The 17,797-nt window shown below is 33.4% G+C and overlaps 2 protein-coding genes across 3 annotated transcripts; one reads left to right on the forward strand and one right to left on the reverse strand.

The window, feature by feature from the left end:
* The first annotated feature begins 3,469 nt into the window (after nucleotides 1–3,469).
* GGP1 (GDP-L-galactose phosphorylase 1) lies at nucleotides 3,470–6,983 on the forward strand. Its single transcript, NM_001279216.2, has 7 exons — nucleotides 3,470–4,273; nucleotides 4,366–4,475; nucleotides 4,584–4,643; nucleotides 5,355–5,597; nucleotides 5,688–5,873; nucleotides 6,004–6,252; nucleotides 6,366–6,983. The coding sequence occupies exons 1-7, from the start codon at nucleotides 4,150–4,152 to the stop codon at nucleotides 6,705–6,707; spliced, it is 1,314 nt and encodes a 437-aa protein (NP_001266145.1). The 5' UTR covers nucleotides 3,470–4,149; the 3' UTR covers nucleotides 6,708–6,983.
* Nucleotides 6,984–7,779: 796 nt separating this feature from the next.
* LOC101251001 (lysine--tRNA ligase) lies at nucleotides 7,780–15,430 on the reverse strand. 2 transcript variants are annotated; one of them, XM_069298812.1, is made up of 16 exons: nucleotides 15,145–15,430; nucleotides 14,418–14,586; nucleotides 14,221–14,314; nucleotides 14,047–14,132; nucleotides 12,864–12,973; nucleotides 12,727–12,789; nucleotides 12,473–12,602; nucleotides 12,094–12,372; nucleotides 11,887–11,983; nucleotides 11,653–11,809; nucleotides 10,899–11,042; nucleotides 10,738–10,806; nucleotides 10,485–10,628; nucleotides 9,784–9,839; nucleotides 8,197–8,270; nucleotides 7,780–8,045 (listed from the first exon to the last, which is right to left on the reverse strand). In XM_069298812.1, exons 1-16 carry the CDS (start codon nucleotides 15,250–15,252, stop codon nucleotides 8,008–8,010), a joined length of 1,818 nt encoding a protein of 605 aa, XP_069154913.1. In that variant the 5' UTR covers nucleotides 15,253–15,430; the 3' UTR covers nucleotides 7,780–8,007. The 2 variants fall into 2 exon arrangements, with proteins under 2 accessions (XP_069154913.1, XP_004241405.1); XM_004241357.5 differs by having other exon boundaries at nucleotides 12,094–12,376; nucleotides 12,477–12,602; nucleotides 15,145–15,408.
* Between the last annotated feature and the right edge of the window lie 2,367 nt (nucleotides 15,431–17,797).

A 17,797-nucleotide genomic window follows, 5' to 3' on the forward strand; every position in this document is an offset into this window, starting at 1 on the left:
GGTAGGTGAAGGGCAACAATCATAAGACAATAATTTTGACTCTTTACAAATAGAATTAAATAATTGTACGTAAATGAAATATAATTTGAAATTAGGCCATCGAACGTGTTCATGTGAAAACCTTATCTTCAATGTCAGATGAATCTTTCTTTTTAATTTTTTTTTTGAAAATTATCATTTTATTGCAAAATTACTGTTATTTAAATGTCTTTTTGTTGTCAATGTTTTTATATAGCTTGATCCAACAAAAATCTCAATACTAACTTTGTTTCTTGCTTAGTGGTATTTAATTAATGTGGATTTTATAATATTTTGAATTGAAAATGAAATAGGATTTATAAGAAAATATCGAAGAACAAAGGAAAAGCAAAGTTTTGATTCGAGAAAGATTACTATCTATTGGTAGATTCTATCAAATATGATATATATTTATAGAGCTATATCTATAAATACTCGACTTTAGATCTAATTATTATTATAATAATAATTTAAGATCGCAGTAAAATTTATAAATTTCAAGTTTTGGTAATTATTTTTAAAATACGGGAAGGTGATTGAATTTCAACTGACGATTAATTAATATCGTATAAATTTTTATTATTTTTGTTTGAAACCATGTTTAAACTACTACAATAACAATATATTCTATATGATTTCATAGATGAAGATTTAAAGGGAATGGAATATAGATAGAATTTGCTCCGAGCGCATCGAGATAGTAATACTATTTTAGAATTTTTTTAATTTAAATCTAATAAATTAAGATAATTCTATAAGAAAATATGCCGATAAATAAAACATTGTAATTACAACTAATAATAAAAGTTGTATGACCTAGATTAAAACTAAAATGATTTTTATTTATCCCCAACATCATCATCGAAATTTTGTCACTCTTTATATACAAACAATATACAAGTCTAGCTTTTAGGGCCATAATGCATGATAAATCTATGAAAATATCAGCGAATTATAAGGTGCATACTATAAAATATAAAATTATTTCTCCTTTAATAAAAAGTTTTGAGTTATAGCTTCGAGCATGAAAATACTATTATCAAATAGAGTTTTACCTAAACCAATTATCAAACTTTAATATAAATATCAAACATTAAATAAAAATTAAATCTATGAATTTTCTTTTAAATAAAATAAATAAATATGTGGTTCTAAATCATGGTGACCAAATGGACATATATCATCGTACGGACGCTTAAAACCCCGAGCTTGACCCTCCGGGTCCTTTTGGGTCATTTTTAGAAGGAGCAAAATAATATTTCAAACATAAAAAAAATAATTTAACAATATCCTTTATTTATTTGTGAAACTTTCACGTATAGTCACTTAAAAATAGCTTAATGACGAGATTGGGAGATAAAAAGGAGTGAGACGAGAGAGAGGGTAAAAAGTGGGAGGGATGTGAATTGTATATGTATATTGATTAGATAATTGTATATTATACATATGTATTTGCATATATGACAAGCGAGATTGAAAAATAGAGGAGAGAGGCGAGCGAGAGAGGACATAGAATGGGAGAGAGGTGAATTGTATATGTATATTGGTTAGACAATTGTATACTATACATATGCATTTGTATAACAAAGCAAGCTAGATTGGGAGAGAGATAGAGAAGAGAAGCGAGCGAGATTGGGAGAGGAAGGAGAGAGGCAAGCGAGAGAGGGCAATGAGTTGAAGAGAGGTGAATTGTATATGTATATTGATTAGATAATTGTATGTTATACATATGTATTTTTATATTTTGGTGAATTATACATATACAAATGTGACTAATTATACAAATTCGAAGTCAGTCCACGTAATTAATGTATAATGTTAGTCGTGAGTAACAATTATCGCGAACTATAACTATAATGAATAATTAAGTAGTGTAATTTTGTTTAATCGCGTAATTTTCTCTTATTTTTTATACTATGTATTTGGGTTATATTTATGTATATATAAGACAACAATTTATACTATTTTTTGAGGGCCTTAAAAATAAATGAAAATTCTATTTTTTGATATGATAAATAGTGACATCCACGTACAGGCAAAGTCCTACATGCAACCTTGATATCTATTTATTAAAATAAAATTTGATCGCCCTTTTACTCATTTAGCTCGAACCACCCATGACAAAAGAAAAATCAAACTATTAATTTTAAACCACTCGAATTAAAAGAAAAATCAGAATAAAAAATGACTCGCGATCGTTATTTAATTTATTAAAAAGTATTGAAAAGAAAACAAGGACCGCACAAAATAATATAATGTCGTTGTTTGAATATCACCAAATTTGGGACCAAATACATTGGCATAGAGAGGACCACTAGTCCTTCAACTTCTACCCATTAACAAACCACAACCACTTGAAATAATGGGAAGTTGTAGTGTGCTACTATATAATGAAAGTATTTTAAAAGTTGAATATGTACAATTCTTTGTATAGGCGTATTTATATGTATATGTATATTGATGGGTTATGGTTTACTGACGAAAGAGTTTTAGGTTCGTATCTTGATTATGGAGAAATTTCTGTTGGGAGCGTCACCCTCGAATGAGCATTGAGATGTGCGATTCTAACTTAATCGAGATTTTAATGTGGACTCTGAATATCAAATGAGAAGAAAACACTCTTGATATATAAAGGGGTAACAATTTTGTAGAACTATATATTTGTATTGGAAGATGTGTAAATGTAAAAACCTTTAAATACATGTGCGATCATATGTTATTTTTATAATTTCTGGGATAATTTTAAATTGTACCAATCGAATAAGGACATTTTTGTTTATCAACGTTCAATTTTGATCGACACCATCTTATTAAAAAATTGGTATGCTATTTCTTTAGTTTCTTTTTAATTGTTATTTAAAGTTAATTTAATATTTTAAATTAAAAATTTAATATTAAAACACAATACAAGAAAGAATTATAAATTATAGTTCTTTATATATTAATATAATTAAAAAAAATACATTAGTTAAAACTTTATTGTTTGATTCTAAAAATATTATAAAAATAAAAAAGAAGGAAGAAAATAATATATGATATTGTTCTTGTGTCTTATATTAATTTTTGTTTTTTCTAAAGTTATTTCAAAATACTTATTATTTTAATTAAGATAAAATGAATTAGTCTTGGTTCATGTTATTTATAATATTAATTATCTCAAAAGTTATTTTAATTTCTCAATATCTTTTGAATTAAGACTATCACACAATACAATTATATTATCCTGAATCGAACCTATCAAATAATGCAGTTTATATTATTTTTTGTGATTGTAATTATTATATGATAAAATAAATTTAATATGCGAAAAGTGCTCGCTCGAAAGACATATTATAGCGACTTACTGCTCAACTTAAGTTATGTCTAGGAACTATCTTTATCGTACTCAAAAGTAAATTTACTGTTCAAATTTCGCTTATAAAATTGTATAAAATAATTATATGTTATCTTTATTTGTTCGGTATACTGTAACCCCCTGTTTGCGATTGGCCTTGTAGCCCCGTTTTACATCTTCCAGAGACTCCATTTGTATCGGTTCACATACAGTAGCAAAGCGCCATTATCTTACTCTACCCCATTGGCAAACCCACAGCCACAATTTTCCAATCCTCCATTATCCCTTCTACAATTTTCTATATAAATACCCACATCTCTCTGCTCTACTCCCTTATTATCAACAACAACCACCAAATTTCTTCTTTTTTTTCTTCGATAGTAGCAATCTATCAACAAAAACAGAGACCCCATCACAAGAATCTTGGAATTTTAGTGTTGGGTTTAAGAGGAAAAGGGGTTATTGTATTTTGCAGTTTTGAGGGTAAAGCCCAGTTTAACAAGTTGTAGACATCACGGCTATACACAAAGTAAACCGCCGACCACTTTTACATGTTCCAGCAGTACGTCGTAAGGGTTGTGTAACAGCTACTAACCCTGCGCCGCACGGTGGACGTGGCGCTTTGCCTTCTGAAGGTGGTAGTCCTTCCGACCTCCTCTTCCTTGCCGGCGGCGGTTCTTTCCTCTCCTTCTCCTACTAGATATAGTTATACTTACTATAGATCTCTAGCTTATTACGTACAGTTGTATCTAGTATTCTATTGATTATTCGAAGAAAACACACAAAAAGAAGTAAAGATGATGCTCAAAATTAAGAGGGTTCCTACGCTTGTTTCTAACTTTCAAAAGGATGAGGCTGATGAAATTGCTGCTCGTGGTGCTGGTTGTGGCCGGAATTGCCTCAGGAATTGCTGCCTTCCAGGTACTGTATACTCCCTTTTCCCAATTGTTTGTTCATCTAAAGCTGATTTAGCAGAATATTGATTTTGTTGTTATGTGTTTGTACTGTTGAAGGTTCAAAGCTGCCACTGTATGGTTTCAAAAATTTGAGCTACGGCAAGTCTGTCGCCGATGAAACAAAGGAATCTCCGATCGACTTTCTGGAATCCCTTGTTCTTGGGGAAGTAAGTGCGAAGCTTCTTATTTTGGTTACTGTTTTGTTATTTTAAAATTGCCAATCTTGAGATATTTTGATTTGATTACTCACTTTTTTGGTCAATTTTGATGTGCAGTGGGAGGATCGTCAGCAGAAAGGCCTCTTTCGCTATGATGTCACTGCTTGCGAAACCAAGGTATTTTTTTCTTCTCTCTTCTGGTTTGTGGTTACTGTATTTGATGCCTACACGTTCTGCTTTAGTTATTACCAGTTAGATAGACTTGGTTTAGAAAGGCTGTCTTGGCAAAATCTATCTAGGGGACTATTAGAAGTTGCAAAAGATAATAATCTCTCCGTCCTTGTTTGACTCAGCACATCCCTTACAAAGTACTTAAAGGGTAAACAGGTATAACAAAATGGAATATTATCTCTTGATTTGTCAAACTGGACAAGTAAAAGTGGACATATTGTTTTTAGTATAGTAGACGAGTAAAACATAGATGGAGGGAAGATTATAATCACAGGAAGTGAATAGGGAAATTTTGAAACGGTATAAGGTCTTATAATTCCGGAAACTAGGGTAATGTCTTTTGGAGGTTAACTTGGTTATTGATTATGATCTGCAAGTGATATATAGCGTTGAACCAATTCTTACCTTAAGAGACTAAGGTTGACGAAGATGTAGTCATTTTATGTCTTACTATTACATAGTAAATTGATGTTATGTAGTGTTTAAATTGAACTAGCGTTTTTTGTCGGTGTGTGGCAAATTTGAAATGAGTGTTGTGCTATTGCTCAGCGCTTGCTTTTCAAGTTGTTGCTTTGGAGACTTACTGATTTTGATTGATGTGAAGAAAGGACACTTCATTTGTGAATCGGCAATTTGATTTAAAATAAATGGTTATAGGTGATTCCTGGAGAATATGGTTTCGTTGCTCAACTGAATGAGGGAAGGCACCTCAAGAAGCGGCCAACTGAGTTTCGAGTTGATAAGGTTCTGCAGCCTTTTGATGGAAGCAAGTTCAACTTCACTAAGGTTGGACAGGAAGAGTTGCTCTTTCAGTTTGAAGCAAGTGAGGAAGATGAAGTCCAGCTCTATCCAGATGCGCCAATTGATCCTGAGAAATCTCCAAGTGTCGTTGCCATAAATGTATGTTCTTAGTTAGTTTTGCACATATACTGGAACCTTTTGGTAAGTAGAGACAGTGATTAATGAGTTTATTGGTTTTCAATGCAACAGGTCAGTCCCATTGAGTACGGACACGTGCTTTTGATCCCTAAGGTCCTTGAATGCCTTCCCCAGAGGATTGACAGGGACAGCTTCCTGCTTGCACTGCACATGGCTGCCGAAGCAGCAAACCCTTACTTCCGATTGGGTTACAACAGCTTGGGTGCATTTGCCACCATCAACCATCTTCACTTCCAGGTAGAGTCCACGACACTTCCCATAATTGACATGGTTTTGGAATTGTCAGTTCTAGTTGTTTGCTCTAGTGCTGACTGCTGAGACCTTAATAAAGAAGAAGGAACTCACTTTCATTGTTTTTGCTCTTCAGGCTTATTTCTTGGCTGTGCAATTTCCCATTGAGAAGGCCCCAACTCAGAAGATAACTGTCACTGATGCTGGAGTGAAGATATCGGAGATGCTGCATTACCCAGTTCGAGGTCTTGTCTTTGAGGGTGGAAATACTTTGGAGGATTTGGCCGATGTTGTCTCAGATTCTTGCATTTGTCTGCAAGAGAACAACATCCCTTACAATGTCCTAATCTCTGATTCAGGGAAAAGGATATTCCTTCTCCCACAGGTATAACTCTTTGAACCACATTTTTACAACTACTTTGGGATTGCTTAATTATTAGCAGTTCCCAACAATTGATCACTTTCCTAACTTACATGTGTTTTGGTGGATTGGAACAGTGCTATGCGGAGAAACAAGCGCTTGGAGAGGTCAGCGCTGAACTCCTCGACACCCAAGTCAATCCTGCTGTTTGGGAGATTAGTGGACACATGGTCTTGAAGAGGAAGGAGGATTATGAGGGTGCAACTGAGGCAAATGCATGGAGGCTTCTCGCAGAGGTCTCACTCTCTGAAGCAAGGTTCCAAGAAGTGACTGCTCTCATCTTTGAAGCCATTAGTCTCAGTGTTGAAGAGAACGAGGACGGCACTGATGGTTCTCCTGAGGATCTAGATGTCACACCTCCACAGCCCATGGAGGAGATTGATGGTCTCAACACCCACAGTACCATGGTTCCCGCCTAGGGTTTTCACGGCCCAGCTCTGGTGTTCATCGCATGTTATTATTTCATGAGTTTCCATCTCTAGCTGCCCTTGTGAAATATCACTTAAATAAGGCAAAACCATGTTCAATGTATTTGATGAAATCTGGTCTGTTCCTCTGTGAATTGAACCTTGTGTATTATTGCTTTTTTCTGGTATAAGCCATGTTCTATGTATATGTAATGTGGAGTTGGTGTGTGAAATGACCCATGTATGCTGTTTCTAATTAAGACAATACTAATATAAGTTTGATTTCCCTATTTATTCTCATCAAACTTTGTGCTTTTGATGTATAATTGCTTCCACTTGAATGACGATAGTGCTTTTGTGTATGTATTGGAGCGGGAAGTAGAATTATCACTCTTACTAGCACTTCCCTATGCATGCTACAAAATATTAAAGTTGCACAAACTGCAGACCAGGCTAAATATGTTACCCACTTGCAGAAGAAAACAAAATTTAGACTAAATTGTCTAAAAAGTTGTTCCCAAGGTTTGTAACAACTTAACTAAACCACTTATAAATGTTGTGTTAATCATAAACACGCAACTCTTTTAATTGAAATCAAAATACAACGAATAGAAAGATAAACACTCTACTCCGTCCCATATTAATTGTCAAACTAACTATAAATAGTTGTCTCAAATTAGTTGACCGTCTACCAAACCAAGACAAAATTAAATAATAATCTCCATTTTACCCCTACAATTATTGTTTTTGAGAACCTAAACAAGCTTATAAAGCTCCAAAAAGTTTTTCTTTTATAGGAGTGGATAAGGGATAAATTACTAAATTACCCATCCTATTCCAGGATGTGTAAAAGAGAAAATAGACAGCTAATACGAGAAATGGCATATAAATGTACAGTTGAGATAATGCTACAACCAAACATTGGTTTGACAAGCATCCACTATAAAATTTATAATTATATTTCACTATAACGTAATTTTTCTTCAGAGTTGATTTTTCATGTTAGAAATTACAGTAGCAGTATGCTTAACTTCCTCTCTCATCAGTGAGGATAAGCAAAGAACAAATGGAATAAAAGAAGACATGGAAGGAATAGAGAGCATAATCATGAATACATCTAAAAGTATTTTGACAAATACAACCATATTCATAAGTATACGAGTAAAGTTTCTGATACTAACGAATTAAAGACAGCATTTGCCATTACAATAGACAATTACCATTAATCAAATAGTAAAAGAAAAAAAAGGTATAACAAAAATGGTACTCCTGGAGCAGCAGGAACTCCGCGTCAATATATCTATGATCTGATTCAGTTCATTTTGATGTCGGAAATCTGCTTTTCCACATCTGTAGCAATGTAAAAACAAGTAAGAGGCAGTTCTCCCCCAAAGACAAATATCAATAGAACTAAGCTTTGTTTACAAACAGAGGCAAAAATGAAAATGCTCGGACAGTAGAAGAAAATAAAAGGTCAGGCATATCTTCCAGATTTATCTACCTTTCATTGTAAGTTCATCCTGAGGTTTGGCTTGTCCATCCTGAGGCTTGGCTTCCTCCTGAGGTTTTTTATTGCTGAATGCAGAAAAGAGAGCTCAATGATAAGTGTGATGTATTTTCTCAAATAGCTTGAAAGGAAAAGCACATGAAAGCTTTCATTTTTGCAGCATCTGCTTTTTAGACCGTAGAATGACGAAAACAATATCCTTTTCCACAGATGCAACAGACTTAGAAAACCCTGTGAAATCCGTCTTAAGTTCATGTTTATTCTACTTTCCACCAAGAATACCAAGGTAACAGACTTTTAACTTTTTTAAAAAAACAAGGTAACAGCAAGTTAACTTAGACTATGTCTTGAAAAAGCAACCCCTGCAAAATACCACCTATTTTGTTCTTTCCCAATCATCCAGTATTATATAAGGAAATAAAGGATTTTGTAGCTTGAATCGTGCTGCAAAGAAGAAACAGGTACTCTGAACTGCGCAACACGGGGCACGGGCACTTTGGATTTTTATAGGCTTTTCTTATACAGCTCTCACTCCAGGCCAAGCAAACACCCAACCACAATTCTGGGCATTATCCAATTTATTCCATGTAAAAGACGTAAAATTTTCCACTAATCCCTTCCCAGTTAACAATGCAAATCATGTAACCCACTCTTTTAAGAAATATTCTCAAGCTTCTTTCAAAACATGTGCTACTAATCACAATTCAGCTAGCAAAGCAGCATCACCTATTCCTCTTTATTGGTTTTCAATATTATTCCGCTAAATAAGGATTCAACTTCACAATATAATTTTAAAAAATATGTATGAGAGTTTAAACATAGGCCTCACTGGCAGCTTAATCTTAAGGTAAAAGATAACATCGTAAAATCATATTTACAAGCAAATATATGTGTTTCCTACAGCTAAGCAGAAACCAAGATTAACCCCACCGAAGAACATAGTAAACTGTTTTAAAAAATATCCCCCAAAAATAGGCCACTGCTTAGTCAATATTTATTATCATGGACATTATTTACTATTTTATGATAGTAGTGTCTAGGGCAGCTTTGATGCTCATCAACTATTCCACCGAGGACATACATCCCTCCATCAGTACAAGTACAAAGTAACTCTTTTTATAACTGTGGTGCCCAGCCAGTGTGCGTGCACCACAACTAATTAACTGCTACCTCCAAGCTCTTCCGACACGAGTCCTAGTCGTTGTGCAATAGTCTGTTTCCCGACTTCTGCCATTGCACAAGTACTAAGTGACCCTATCCATCAAGATCCGGATAGATGAAAAAAAACACCTAGTTTTTTTGGTCTCCTCTGGGAATTGAAGCTGAGACCACATGGTTGTCAACCCACTTCAAATTTCCACTAGGCTACACCCTTGGATGCCAAGTACAAACTCTACCCACAAAGACTAGATATTAATTTGAAGATCAATCAGTTCGCTAGTTTTCCCCCTTTTTTGGGACAGCTAAATCAGTCAGCTGGCTGTCAGCACAATCCAAGACAAACCTTAATCCTAACCATCTGACAGCAAACACTACTAACGGTGTATATCACTCAAAGAAAAGAAAGGAGGAAATCTTTACCTTTCCTTGGAAGTTGGCTCATCCTGTGGCTTCATGGCTGGAAAGAGAAGAACTTCCTGTAGAAAAAAAGTATAACAAGGGAAAGAAAAATCGATTTCAGTATCTAACTAAAATAATACGAAACACTAGCTTTCTCATAAAGGAAGTGACAAGAAAATGAGAGTTGGGAATGCTGAGACAACACTAAATTCGTAGAAGACCAGCCTTTGTGGGCTCTTCTATGAATGCCCTCCTCCATCCACCATTTAGAAATGGATGCCAAACAGGACAACAGAGAAATTGATTGGAAATGAATGGTCATTTCATCATAGTTAAAATAAAAGAACCTCGAGTCTAACAAAAAACCCAAAAGCTAGATCATGAGGTAAGAATTTGCTAAAATTGTATAACTCAGCATTCCATTTTTTTTAAAAAAAAAAATGTAAGATATGGTAACTAACCCAGATGCATAGGAGTTGAAACATCTGGAACACGGACAATACAACATGATTGCTCAACATTGGATAAACCAAGAACATGGATTAGTTTTGCTCTGGCTCTAATACCATGCTAAGAAAATGCCTAAATTAACCTCAAAAGCTATCTAATGAGGTGAAGATTGATGAAGATAATGTAAGAATCAGGAAGACAACAGGCCATTCCCTCGGCCATTTGGAACTAAGTGGTCATTTCTTCCTCACTAAATAAGTGAAGGCACAAACCTTAATGTTTTGTGAATCTGTCAACAACATTGCAAGTCGGTCAATACCCAATCCCCAACCACCAGTAGGAGGTAATCCATATTCAAGAGCGGTGCAAAAGTTCTCATCCAGTGCCATAGCTTCATCATCACCTGATTGTCGGTCCTGAATTGACATTAATTATGCCTAAATAAGTAGTTGCACATAATCGAAATGATACAACAAGATGAACACAAACAACCACCAAGTCAAGTTGCACACTTCCCACAAATACCTTGAGTTGATCAGCAAAGCGCTGGCGTTGGACAACAGGGTCATTCAACTCGGTGTATGCATTACAGAGCTGTCAAGTTATTTAACAGAGAAGCACATTACAACATGTGTTGGGATGGTAATATAGAGTTTGAACTTTGAAAGATTTGAAAGAATGCATACTTCATGTTTGTTTATAAACAGTTCAAAACGTTCTGTCAGGCCTGGTTTCGATCTGTGCCACTTTGCCAAAGGACTCATTATCTCTGGATGGTTGATAATGAAAGTAGGGTTAACACATGTCTCCTCCAGAAAGTGTCCCACAAGCTAAATTCACAGAAAATGAAGGGAGACTTAGTTCCGACGTCATAAAGCTGCTTAGGCAAAAAACTGTTACCAATAGCACCAAAGGAATGAGAACACTTGATTCCTGTTAGTACATGTTTTTTTGAAGAGGTATCACCAATAAATGCAGAAATGGGACCAAACATTAAACAATTTTATAATGTTACATGCCGAAAAGCAGACAAACAGCAATTGATTCTAAACCAATTTAACAATCAACAATGAGATTTATTGGCAATAACACATGTTATAGATCAAATGCCACACAAACTACAGATTTCACACTAATATAGCTCTAAAACGCTAGCAACCCTATTCATCTCTATTTCTTTCCTCTTTATTTTCTCACATTTGCCTATTACCCTCCACCCTCCTCTTTACAGTAGCCTTTTTGTTGCCTCATGTAGTACTGCTCATGGAGAGAACAGAAGAACACAAAGCCCAGAAACTGAAAAAATTTCTCAAACATTGCAATATCGCTAGAGGGTAGTGCGCGACAATACAAAAGAAAAGGGGATCAGCAGGAAAAGCAAGTTACTAGATTGCATATGTAAAAATTGGCTATCCGGAAGATATCTGAAAGAAAATTTACTTTATCAAGTAATCTAGTTGTTGTTAGAGGTGGAGGACATCTGATCTCAAACTTCGCGCAAGCATCTATGAGATATTTGTTGGTTTCATCACTTGAGAGATCCTTGGGTATATTCAAGTTTGCAATCTTCTCCAATTCCTCTACCATATCAATCCGTCTGCAGAAGCAACGCATAAGTATCTTAGTGCCTTGTAAACTAAACCAAAACATGACAAACCAGAAAAGCTCCCAAACCTGAAGGGAGGAGTGAAGTCAATTTCAATTGGGTCACTCTCCAACCCTTTCGCATGATACTTGATTATATAGCCACCTGTAAGTTCCTTCACCATCCCTGTTCATGTATGGTCAGTAATATAAAATAAAAGAATAAATATCATGAAAAGATTAAATATACATAAGCTTCCCCCACAACATTTGGATCCAAATATTTTGGTTACTTACCACTTAGCATATTTTCAGTTAGCTCCATCAAGTCATTGTAATCTGCATATGCCATATAAAACTCGCAAGTGGTGAATTCAGGATTGTGCGTCAAGTCAATTCCCTCGTTTCTAAATTGTTTCCCAATCTCATAGACACGATCCAAGCCACCAACAACCAGCTCTTTAAGATAGAGTTCAGGAGCAATACGCATGAAAAGCCTCATATTCAAATCATTGTGGTGGGTCACAAATGGACGTGCAGCTGCCCCACCAGCAATCATGTTCATCATGGGGGTCTCTACCTGTTACAAATACAATTATATATTTTACTAGTTATATTCAAGCTAAGATCATAATATCAACTAAACAAAGGCAAAGTAAAACAGCTTTATAAACACCAACCTCTAGGAAGTCACGGTTATCAAGAAAGCTTCGAATAAAAGTTATGATCTTTGCACGGGTTTTAAATATGTGGCGGACCTCTAAGTTCAGCATCAAATCCAAATAACGCTGTCTATATCGTGTTTCCTGGACAGAGAACAAATGAACCACAAGATCACATCAGAGGCATAAAATCTTTTAAAGGAAATATGATGAAAGTAAGGCACTATAAAGAAAAAAAATTCTGAAAAAATTGAGAGGCATAAGATACCTGATCCTTTAACACATACGAATCTGGATTGCGGCCACTTCCGGGGACCCATGCTTCAGGATTCTGCAGCACAATTAGATATAGTTCAATCAAACTGAGACTGATATTAGACATCATCCAAAACAAAATTCGCTGACCTTAGCTGTCTCTGTCTGGGCACCTTTCTGCCGTGGCATCATATGAAGACAGTGAGATAACACTATGAATGATTTGGGAAAAATACTCAGCTCTCCCCTTTTACTCTTACCTGATGAATGAGGTAGGAAGAATTAGAAATATGTTACCAAACCAAACATCACTATTATCATCTCATGAGATCTTTGCATAAACTACACCATCTAAATAAAGATATTCACCCTGTCAATTGCACAATACTTGAGGTAAGACACTATGGCGAAACCAAGAAGCCAAAATGCACGCAAACCGAAGAACATGTTTTGTATTAAACATGGATACCACTGCCCCTTTAGGAGACAGCTTGACAAAGGTCACCTCTGGTAATCATGATCTAATAAATGTAATGGTATAAGTATATATTATTTTCTTTCATGCACCTGCCAATTAATTTCTTTTCTACTTACAAATGCATGCATCTATTCTCTCGAACTCCATTTTTACTAATTCCCGGCCTTTTATCATTCCTCTTCCTTACTATGAGAGCTTGAAACTTGTGTATTTTCTATAAGAATCTTATGCCACTGCTCTATTTGTTGTCCATTTTTTTTCAAAAATTTTTCTGCTTTGTCAAATAATTCTCCAGATTTTACTTTTTGAAAATCAAATATAAAAAGACAATTAACTGTATCCCGTCTCTAACAGCTGATCAACCTCCTCTTTCAAAAAAATTATATGGTCGGGAAAAAAGTCAAAAACATTATTAATTAAATTTGAATTCAAATAAAAGCTTCAGAGTGGAGGATCAAGAAATGATCAACTTAAATATGAATTAAATTAGAATCCATGCAGTAAGTGGTGTGAAGAGAAAAGGTCGGGTAAATGCAGTTAACTGCCAGATAAGACATGAATCGTCAAATCTTTCATTTGGATAGCTGAATAGCTGTTATGGAATTAAATATGACCATAACTTCACATGCAAATCTTAACCATTCAATCTGCTGCAGTACACCAATCCAATAAAATACATAAACATTGTGTTTTCAGTTCCTTTCCCCTGCATTAATTAATGGTGTTCAAGTACGTGATGGAGTGAGACTAAGAGTAACATTTCTCTTCTAATAGAACTTATTTGTACACCGCCAAGACCAACACTACCACAGATAACAACTGTCACTAAACTAACAGGAAATAAGAATCCCACACCTGGACATCCAGTAATTCCTACAATATCACCACGCTTCACACCAGAATGAAATTTAATGAAGTCTTCTTCATTCAACACAGAATCTCTGCAAATATATAAGGACATAATAATTCTCAATGAAAAGAAAATTCTATTTCTCACAAACAACAAAATGATAAGAGTAATAGAACCACCTTGCACTTGTCATGACTTGAACTTTGGCACCTTCACCATGTAAATCATAGAAAAGCAGCTTTGCAGAAGAGGCACGTTTGTTCATTATCCTTCCTATCGAAAAAAACAATCATTGATGCAAATTTATTTTTTTTAACAAAAAACTGCAAAAAATAAATTGATCAAGAAAGTAAGCTCAAAATGCTGTAAAATTTACCAGTCAAGGACACTTCATCTTCGGAGTGAACTCCACTCTCTAAAACTCCGTATTTATTGACAAATTTAGGGATAGACATATGGTTTTCCCCTTGGAATTTGTGTGGGTAAGGGTTCTGCCCATTTTCCTTTTCAGCTGCAAGTGCTTTCAGCCTATTTTCGAAGTATTGCTGCAATCCCGAAAAACCAGTCACAAAAAAAGTTACTTTTACGCCAACTCTCTATCTGTTGATCAATTTAAACCTTGGACATAACTCACAACTATTTATACTGGAAAACATCAGCAAAAAGTGTAGCTTTCCCTTATCATTCTTGTAAATTACACCAAAAAAAATCTTAAATTACACCAAATGAAGAAATACACATGTATAGAGTCACACTTTGACTCATTTCGTAGACGGCTACAGAATGCTCTCTGACTTCCCCATTACTCTGACGAGAAGACGAGAGAGAGAAATACAACCAGAGAAAAAAAAAACTGGCGCCTTTATCTTAATGCCCCAAAATTTCATACGGAAAAGCATACAAACTAACCTAAACCAAATTAACCACACCCAAAAAAACCAAAACATCTACACAGAGGAAAAGGGGCCTTTACGGAAAAATATCCCAAAAACTTTAGAATTTTATCCCAGCTCTTTATCAATCTAACACTTACACATGATTGATTAATTACACCCAAAAAAAAAATCTTCAACAAGAAATAGAAAAGGGAAAAGCAGAGTCACCGTTGGATCCATGTCATCATCGGCTGCAGAATTCTTCTGTGACTGAGCAGCTGGCTTCTTCTCCACTTTCTGGGGCTGAGAGGCTGGCTTTTTTTCTGATTTCCCCATTGCTGACGGCGGCGACCGGAGCAGCCGACAATTTGTTGATGCAAGTGTAACTGTAAAAACAGAGGCAGAGTGTAGAGCTGAAAGGGAAATGGATATGGAGGCTAGGGTTTTAGCGTATTTGTGCAGCACCTAACTTTAGATTAAACGAAAAAACCCTTTGTTATATCTAATTTAGTTTAATTTAATACATTCTTTAATTTATTTTAATTATTTGTGATCCAAAAATATAACGTTCAAAGTTTTTTTTTTGGTTTTATTAAATAATATAAATTTTAATTTTAATTCAAATAAATTAAATAATTTATTTATAAACATTAATAAATAATAAATTATTGTGGTGTTTTGGCTAAGTTTATAGAAACAAAGTAATTTTTAGGAAATATCAAAAGTTATTTTCAAGACTAAAAATATATATATATTTTTTAATTTAAAAATGCTTTTATGATAAATATTTTTGAAAAAATTACATTTTAAAACTGTGATAGAATATAACATTATTGTTCAAAAATGTTTTTAAAAATTCATTGGTTGAGCACGTATAGATTCTTACCAAATGTTTTTCCTAGAAAAAAGTACTTTTTAAAAATATTATTAAAATAAGCTTATTTTTAAAGTTTAGGTCAAATGGCCATTGTTGGGTTAAAAGTTTGAGCCCCATTAGTTTCAACCTTCTACTTATGTTGTATTTATAAATTTCAAATGAAAGTCAAGTCTTTTTATTTTAAGAAGTCAGACTAAAAATTCATCTATTCATCAAACAATCACGTTATTCAGTGTTGAGACTGGAGTATGATACATTTTTTCTTATTCTTACTTTATCATTCTATTTTAATCTGGTAATATGTTTTTTTAAAAAAATAAATAAATTTGATTACAATAAAATTCAACTCGCCTCTTATTATGTTTGAAGAGTTGAAAAGAAAGTGTATATAAGTAATGCTTTCGGCTACTGGACGTTCACCGTCCAGGGTGCAACATTTAGACCGTGTCATCTTGTTGAAGAGCTTCTTAGATGAATCGACTTAGTTATTAAAAACAATTGAGATCTAATGAGAACTTGTGTAGTTCCTATTTTTTTAGATAAAAGGAAATAATTATAATATTGAAAATAAATTTGTGAACTAACATGCTTAAAGACCTGATATCTGTTATTAAAGTAAAAGATAAGTTTTCGATAGATATAAGTCCTTGAAACTTGATCCGAAATCTTTCCCCTCGATCCTTTGTTCTGGAACTAAAATTTTTTCTTTTTAAAGTGAAGTCCCTTATAAGTCAATAAATAAGAACTAAAGTTCAAAAACTTTTTGTGGGGTGACACAAATAATACTCGTTTTAGCAATTAAAGGCCTTTTGATGTAAGTATTTCATTTTTGCATTTTTTAGTGACCAAACAAAATATTCTATCGCCCCCATTGACTCCGACATGTCATCTATATGCATAAATATCAAAAAGGAAAAAATATATTCTTCATAATTCTAGGATTTGTGAAGTTAATAAGTCAAAATACAAGTTAGTGGAGAATAATTTTGATCAAATCTAAATTGAGGAAAAATATTATGTAAATCACGTAAAATATAGATAATCGAAACTTCATTAGTAAATAAATGTGTCAAGAGATTGACAATTCATATTTACGATAAAAAAAAAATATATGACAGACGTTTCAAGTCATATTAAAGTTTATAAATGAATTTAGGTGTCATCTATAAAATATCATCCATCAATGTGGTTTTTTTTTTTTTTGACTTGGAAAAGGGTATTAATACACTCTAGATTATGACTGAAATCTCAGATACACATCTTAACTAAATTAAAGTTCTATTACCCTTAAATCAAATTTTTAGCTTTGTAATTTTATACACTTTTTTAACTTACGTGGTATTCAAATATCTTTCACGCGTCTTAATTGTATAATAACTTATTTAAGATTAATTTTTTTTTCGTAATTATAGTGTTATTTTTATCTCAAATTTTAAGTGGAACAATAAAATCTCAAAATGACTAATTCTGAAATGATTTGTTTCAAACTAAACGAGTCATCAAAGTCTCTATATTCATATATATCTAAAGTGCATAACACGTAAAACTAGTAATTGATTTTTTTTAAATAACAAAAAAATTATAAATATATGAATTAATATCTTCAATAATCAACTCAATATAATTTCAAAATTAAAATTGAACAAAAATGATATTCAATAATTTATCATCTCCTTTTTTAATGTTTTTAAACATATCCAGAAAATTGACTAATAACAAATATAATCTCTTTACGGCAAAAAGAGAAAATAATATGTGAAGTAGAATTTTTCTAACTGAATAGAAGATAGTAGAATTTTATTATTTTTATTATAAAAAGATATAACACGTGCTCATTAGAAACACAAGATTTTATTTTCTTTTAAATATAAAATTAACTTATTAGTGTCGTTTAAAAAAGAGTGATTATTTCCATTAAATTTTTATCTAAAAAAAATTAAAATAAAAATAATTTAAAAAAAAAGAATAAACACCTGTAACAGCATAACAAAACATTCTAAATAA

The sequence above is a fragment of the Solanum lycopersicum genome, chromosome 6 (genome assembly GCF_036512215.1).
Source record: "Solanum lycopersicum chromosome 6, SLM_r2.1".
Taxonomy (NCBI): Eukaryota; Viridiplantae; Streptophyta; class Magnoliopsida; order Solanales; family Solanaceae; genus Solanum; species Solanum lycopersicum.

Bases quoted from the DNA above. Each gene is read 5' to 3' on its own strand.
- GGP1 (NM_001279216.2), top strand. From the start codon at position 4,150: ATGATGCTCAAAATTAAGAGGGTTCCTACGCTTGTTTCTAACTTTCAA. The intron at 4,476-4,583 runs GTAAGTGCGAAG...TTTGATGTGCAG, and splicing joins AATCCCTTGTTCTTGGGGAA to TGGGAGGATCGTCAGCAGAA. The intron at 4,644-5,354 runs GTATTTTTTTCT...AAATGGTTATAG, and splicing joins TCACTGCTTGCGAAACCAAG to GTGATTCCTGGAGAATATGG.
- LOC101251001 (XM_069298812.1), bottom strand. From the start codon at position 15,252: ATGGGGAAATCAGAAAAAAAGCCAGCCTCTCAGCCCCAGAAAGTGGAG. The intron at 14,587-15,144 runs GTGACTCTGCTT...TCGGGATTGCAG, and splicing joins ATGATGACATGGATCCAACG to CAATACTTCGAAAATAGGCT. The intron at 14,315-14,417 runs GTAAATTTTACA...TTTTTTCGATAG, and splicing joins AGATGAAGTGTCCTTGACTG to GAAGGATAATGAACAAACGT.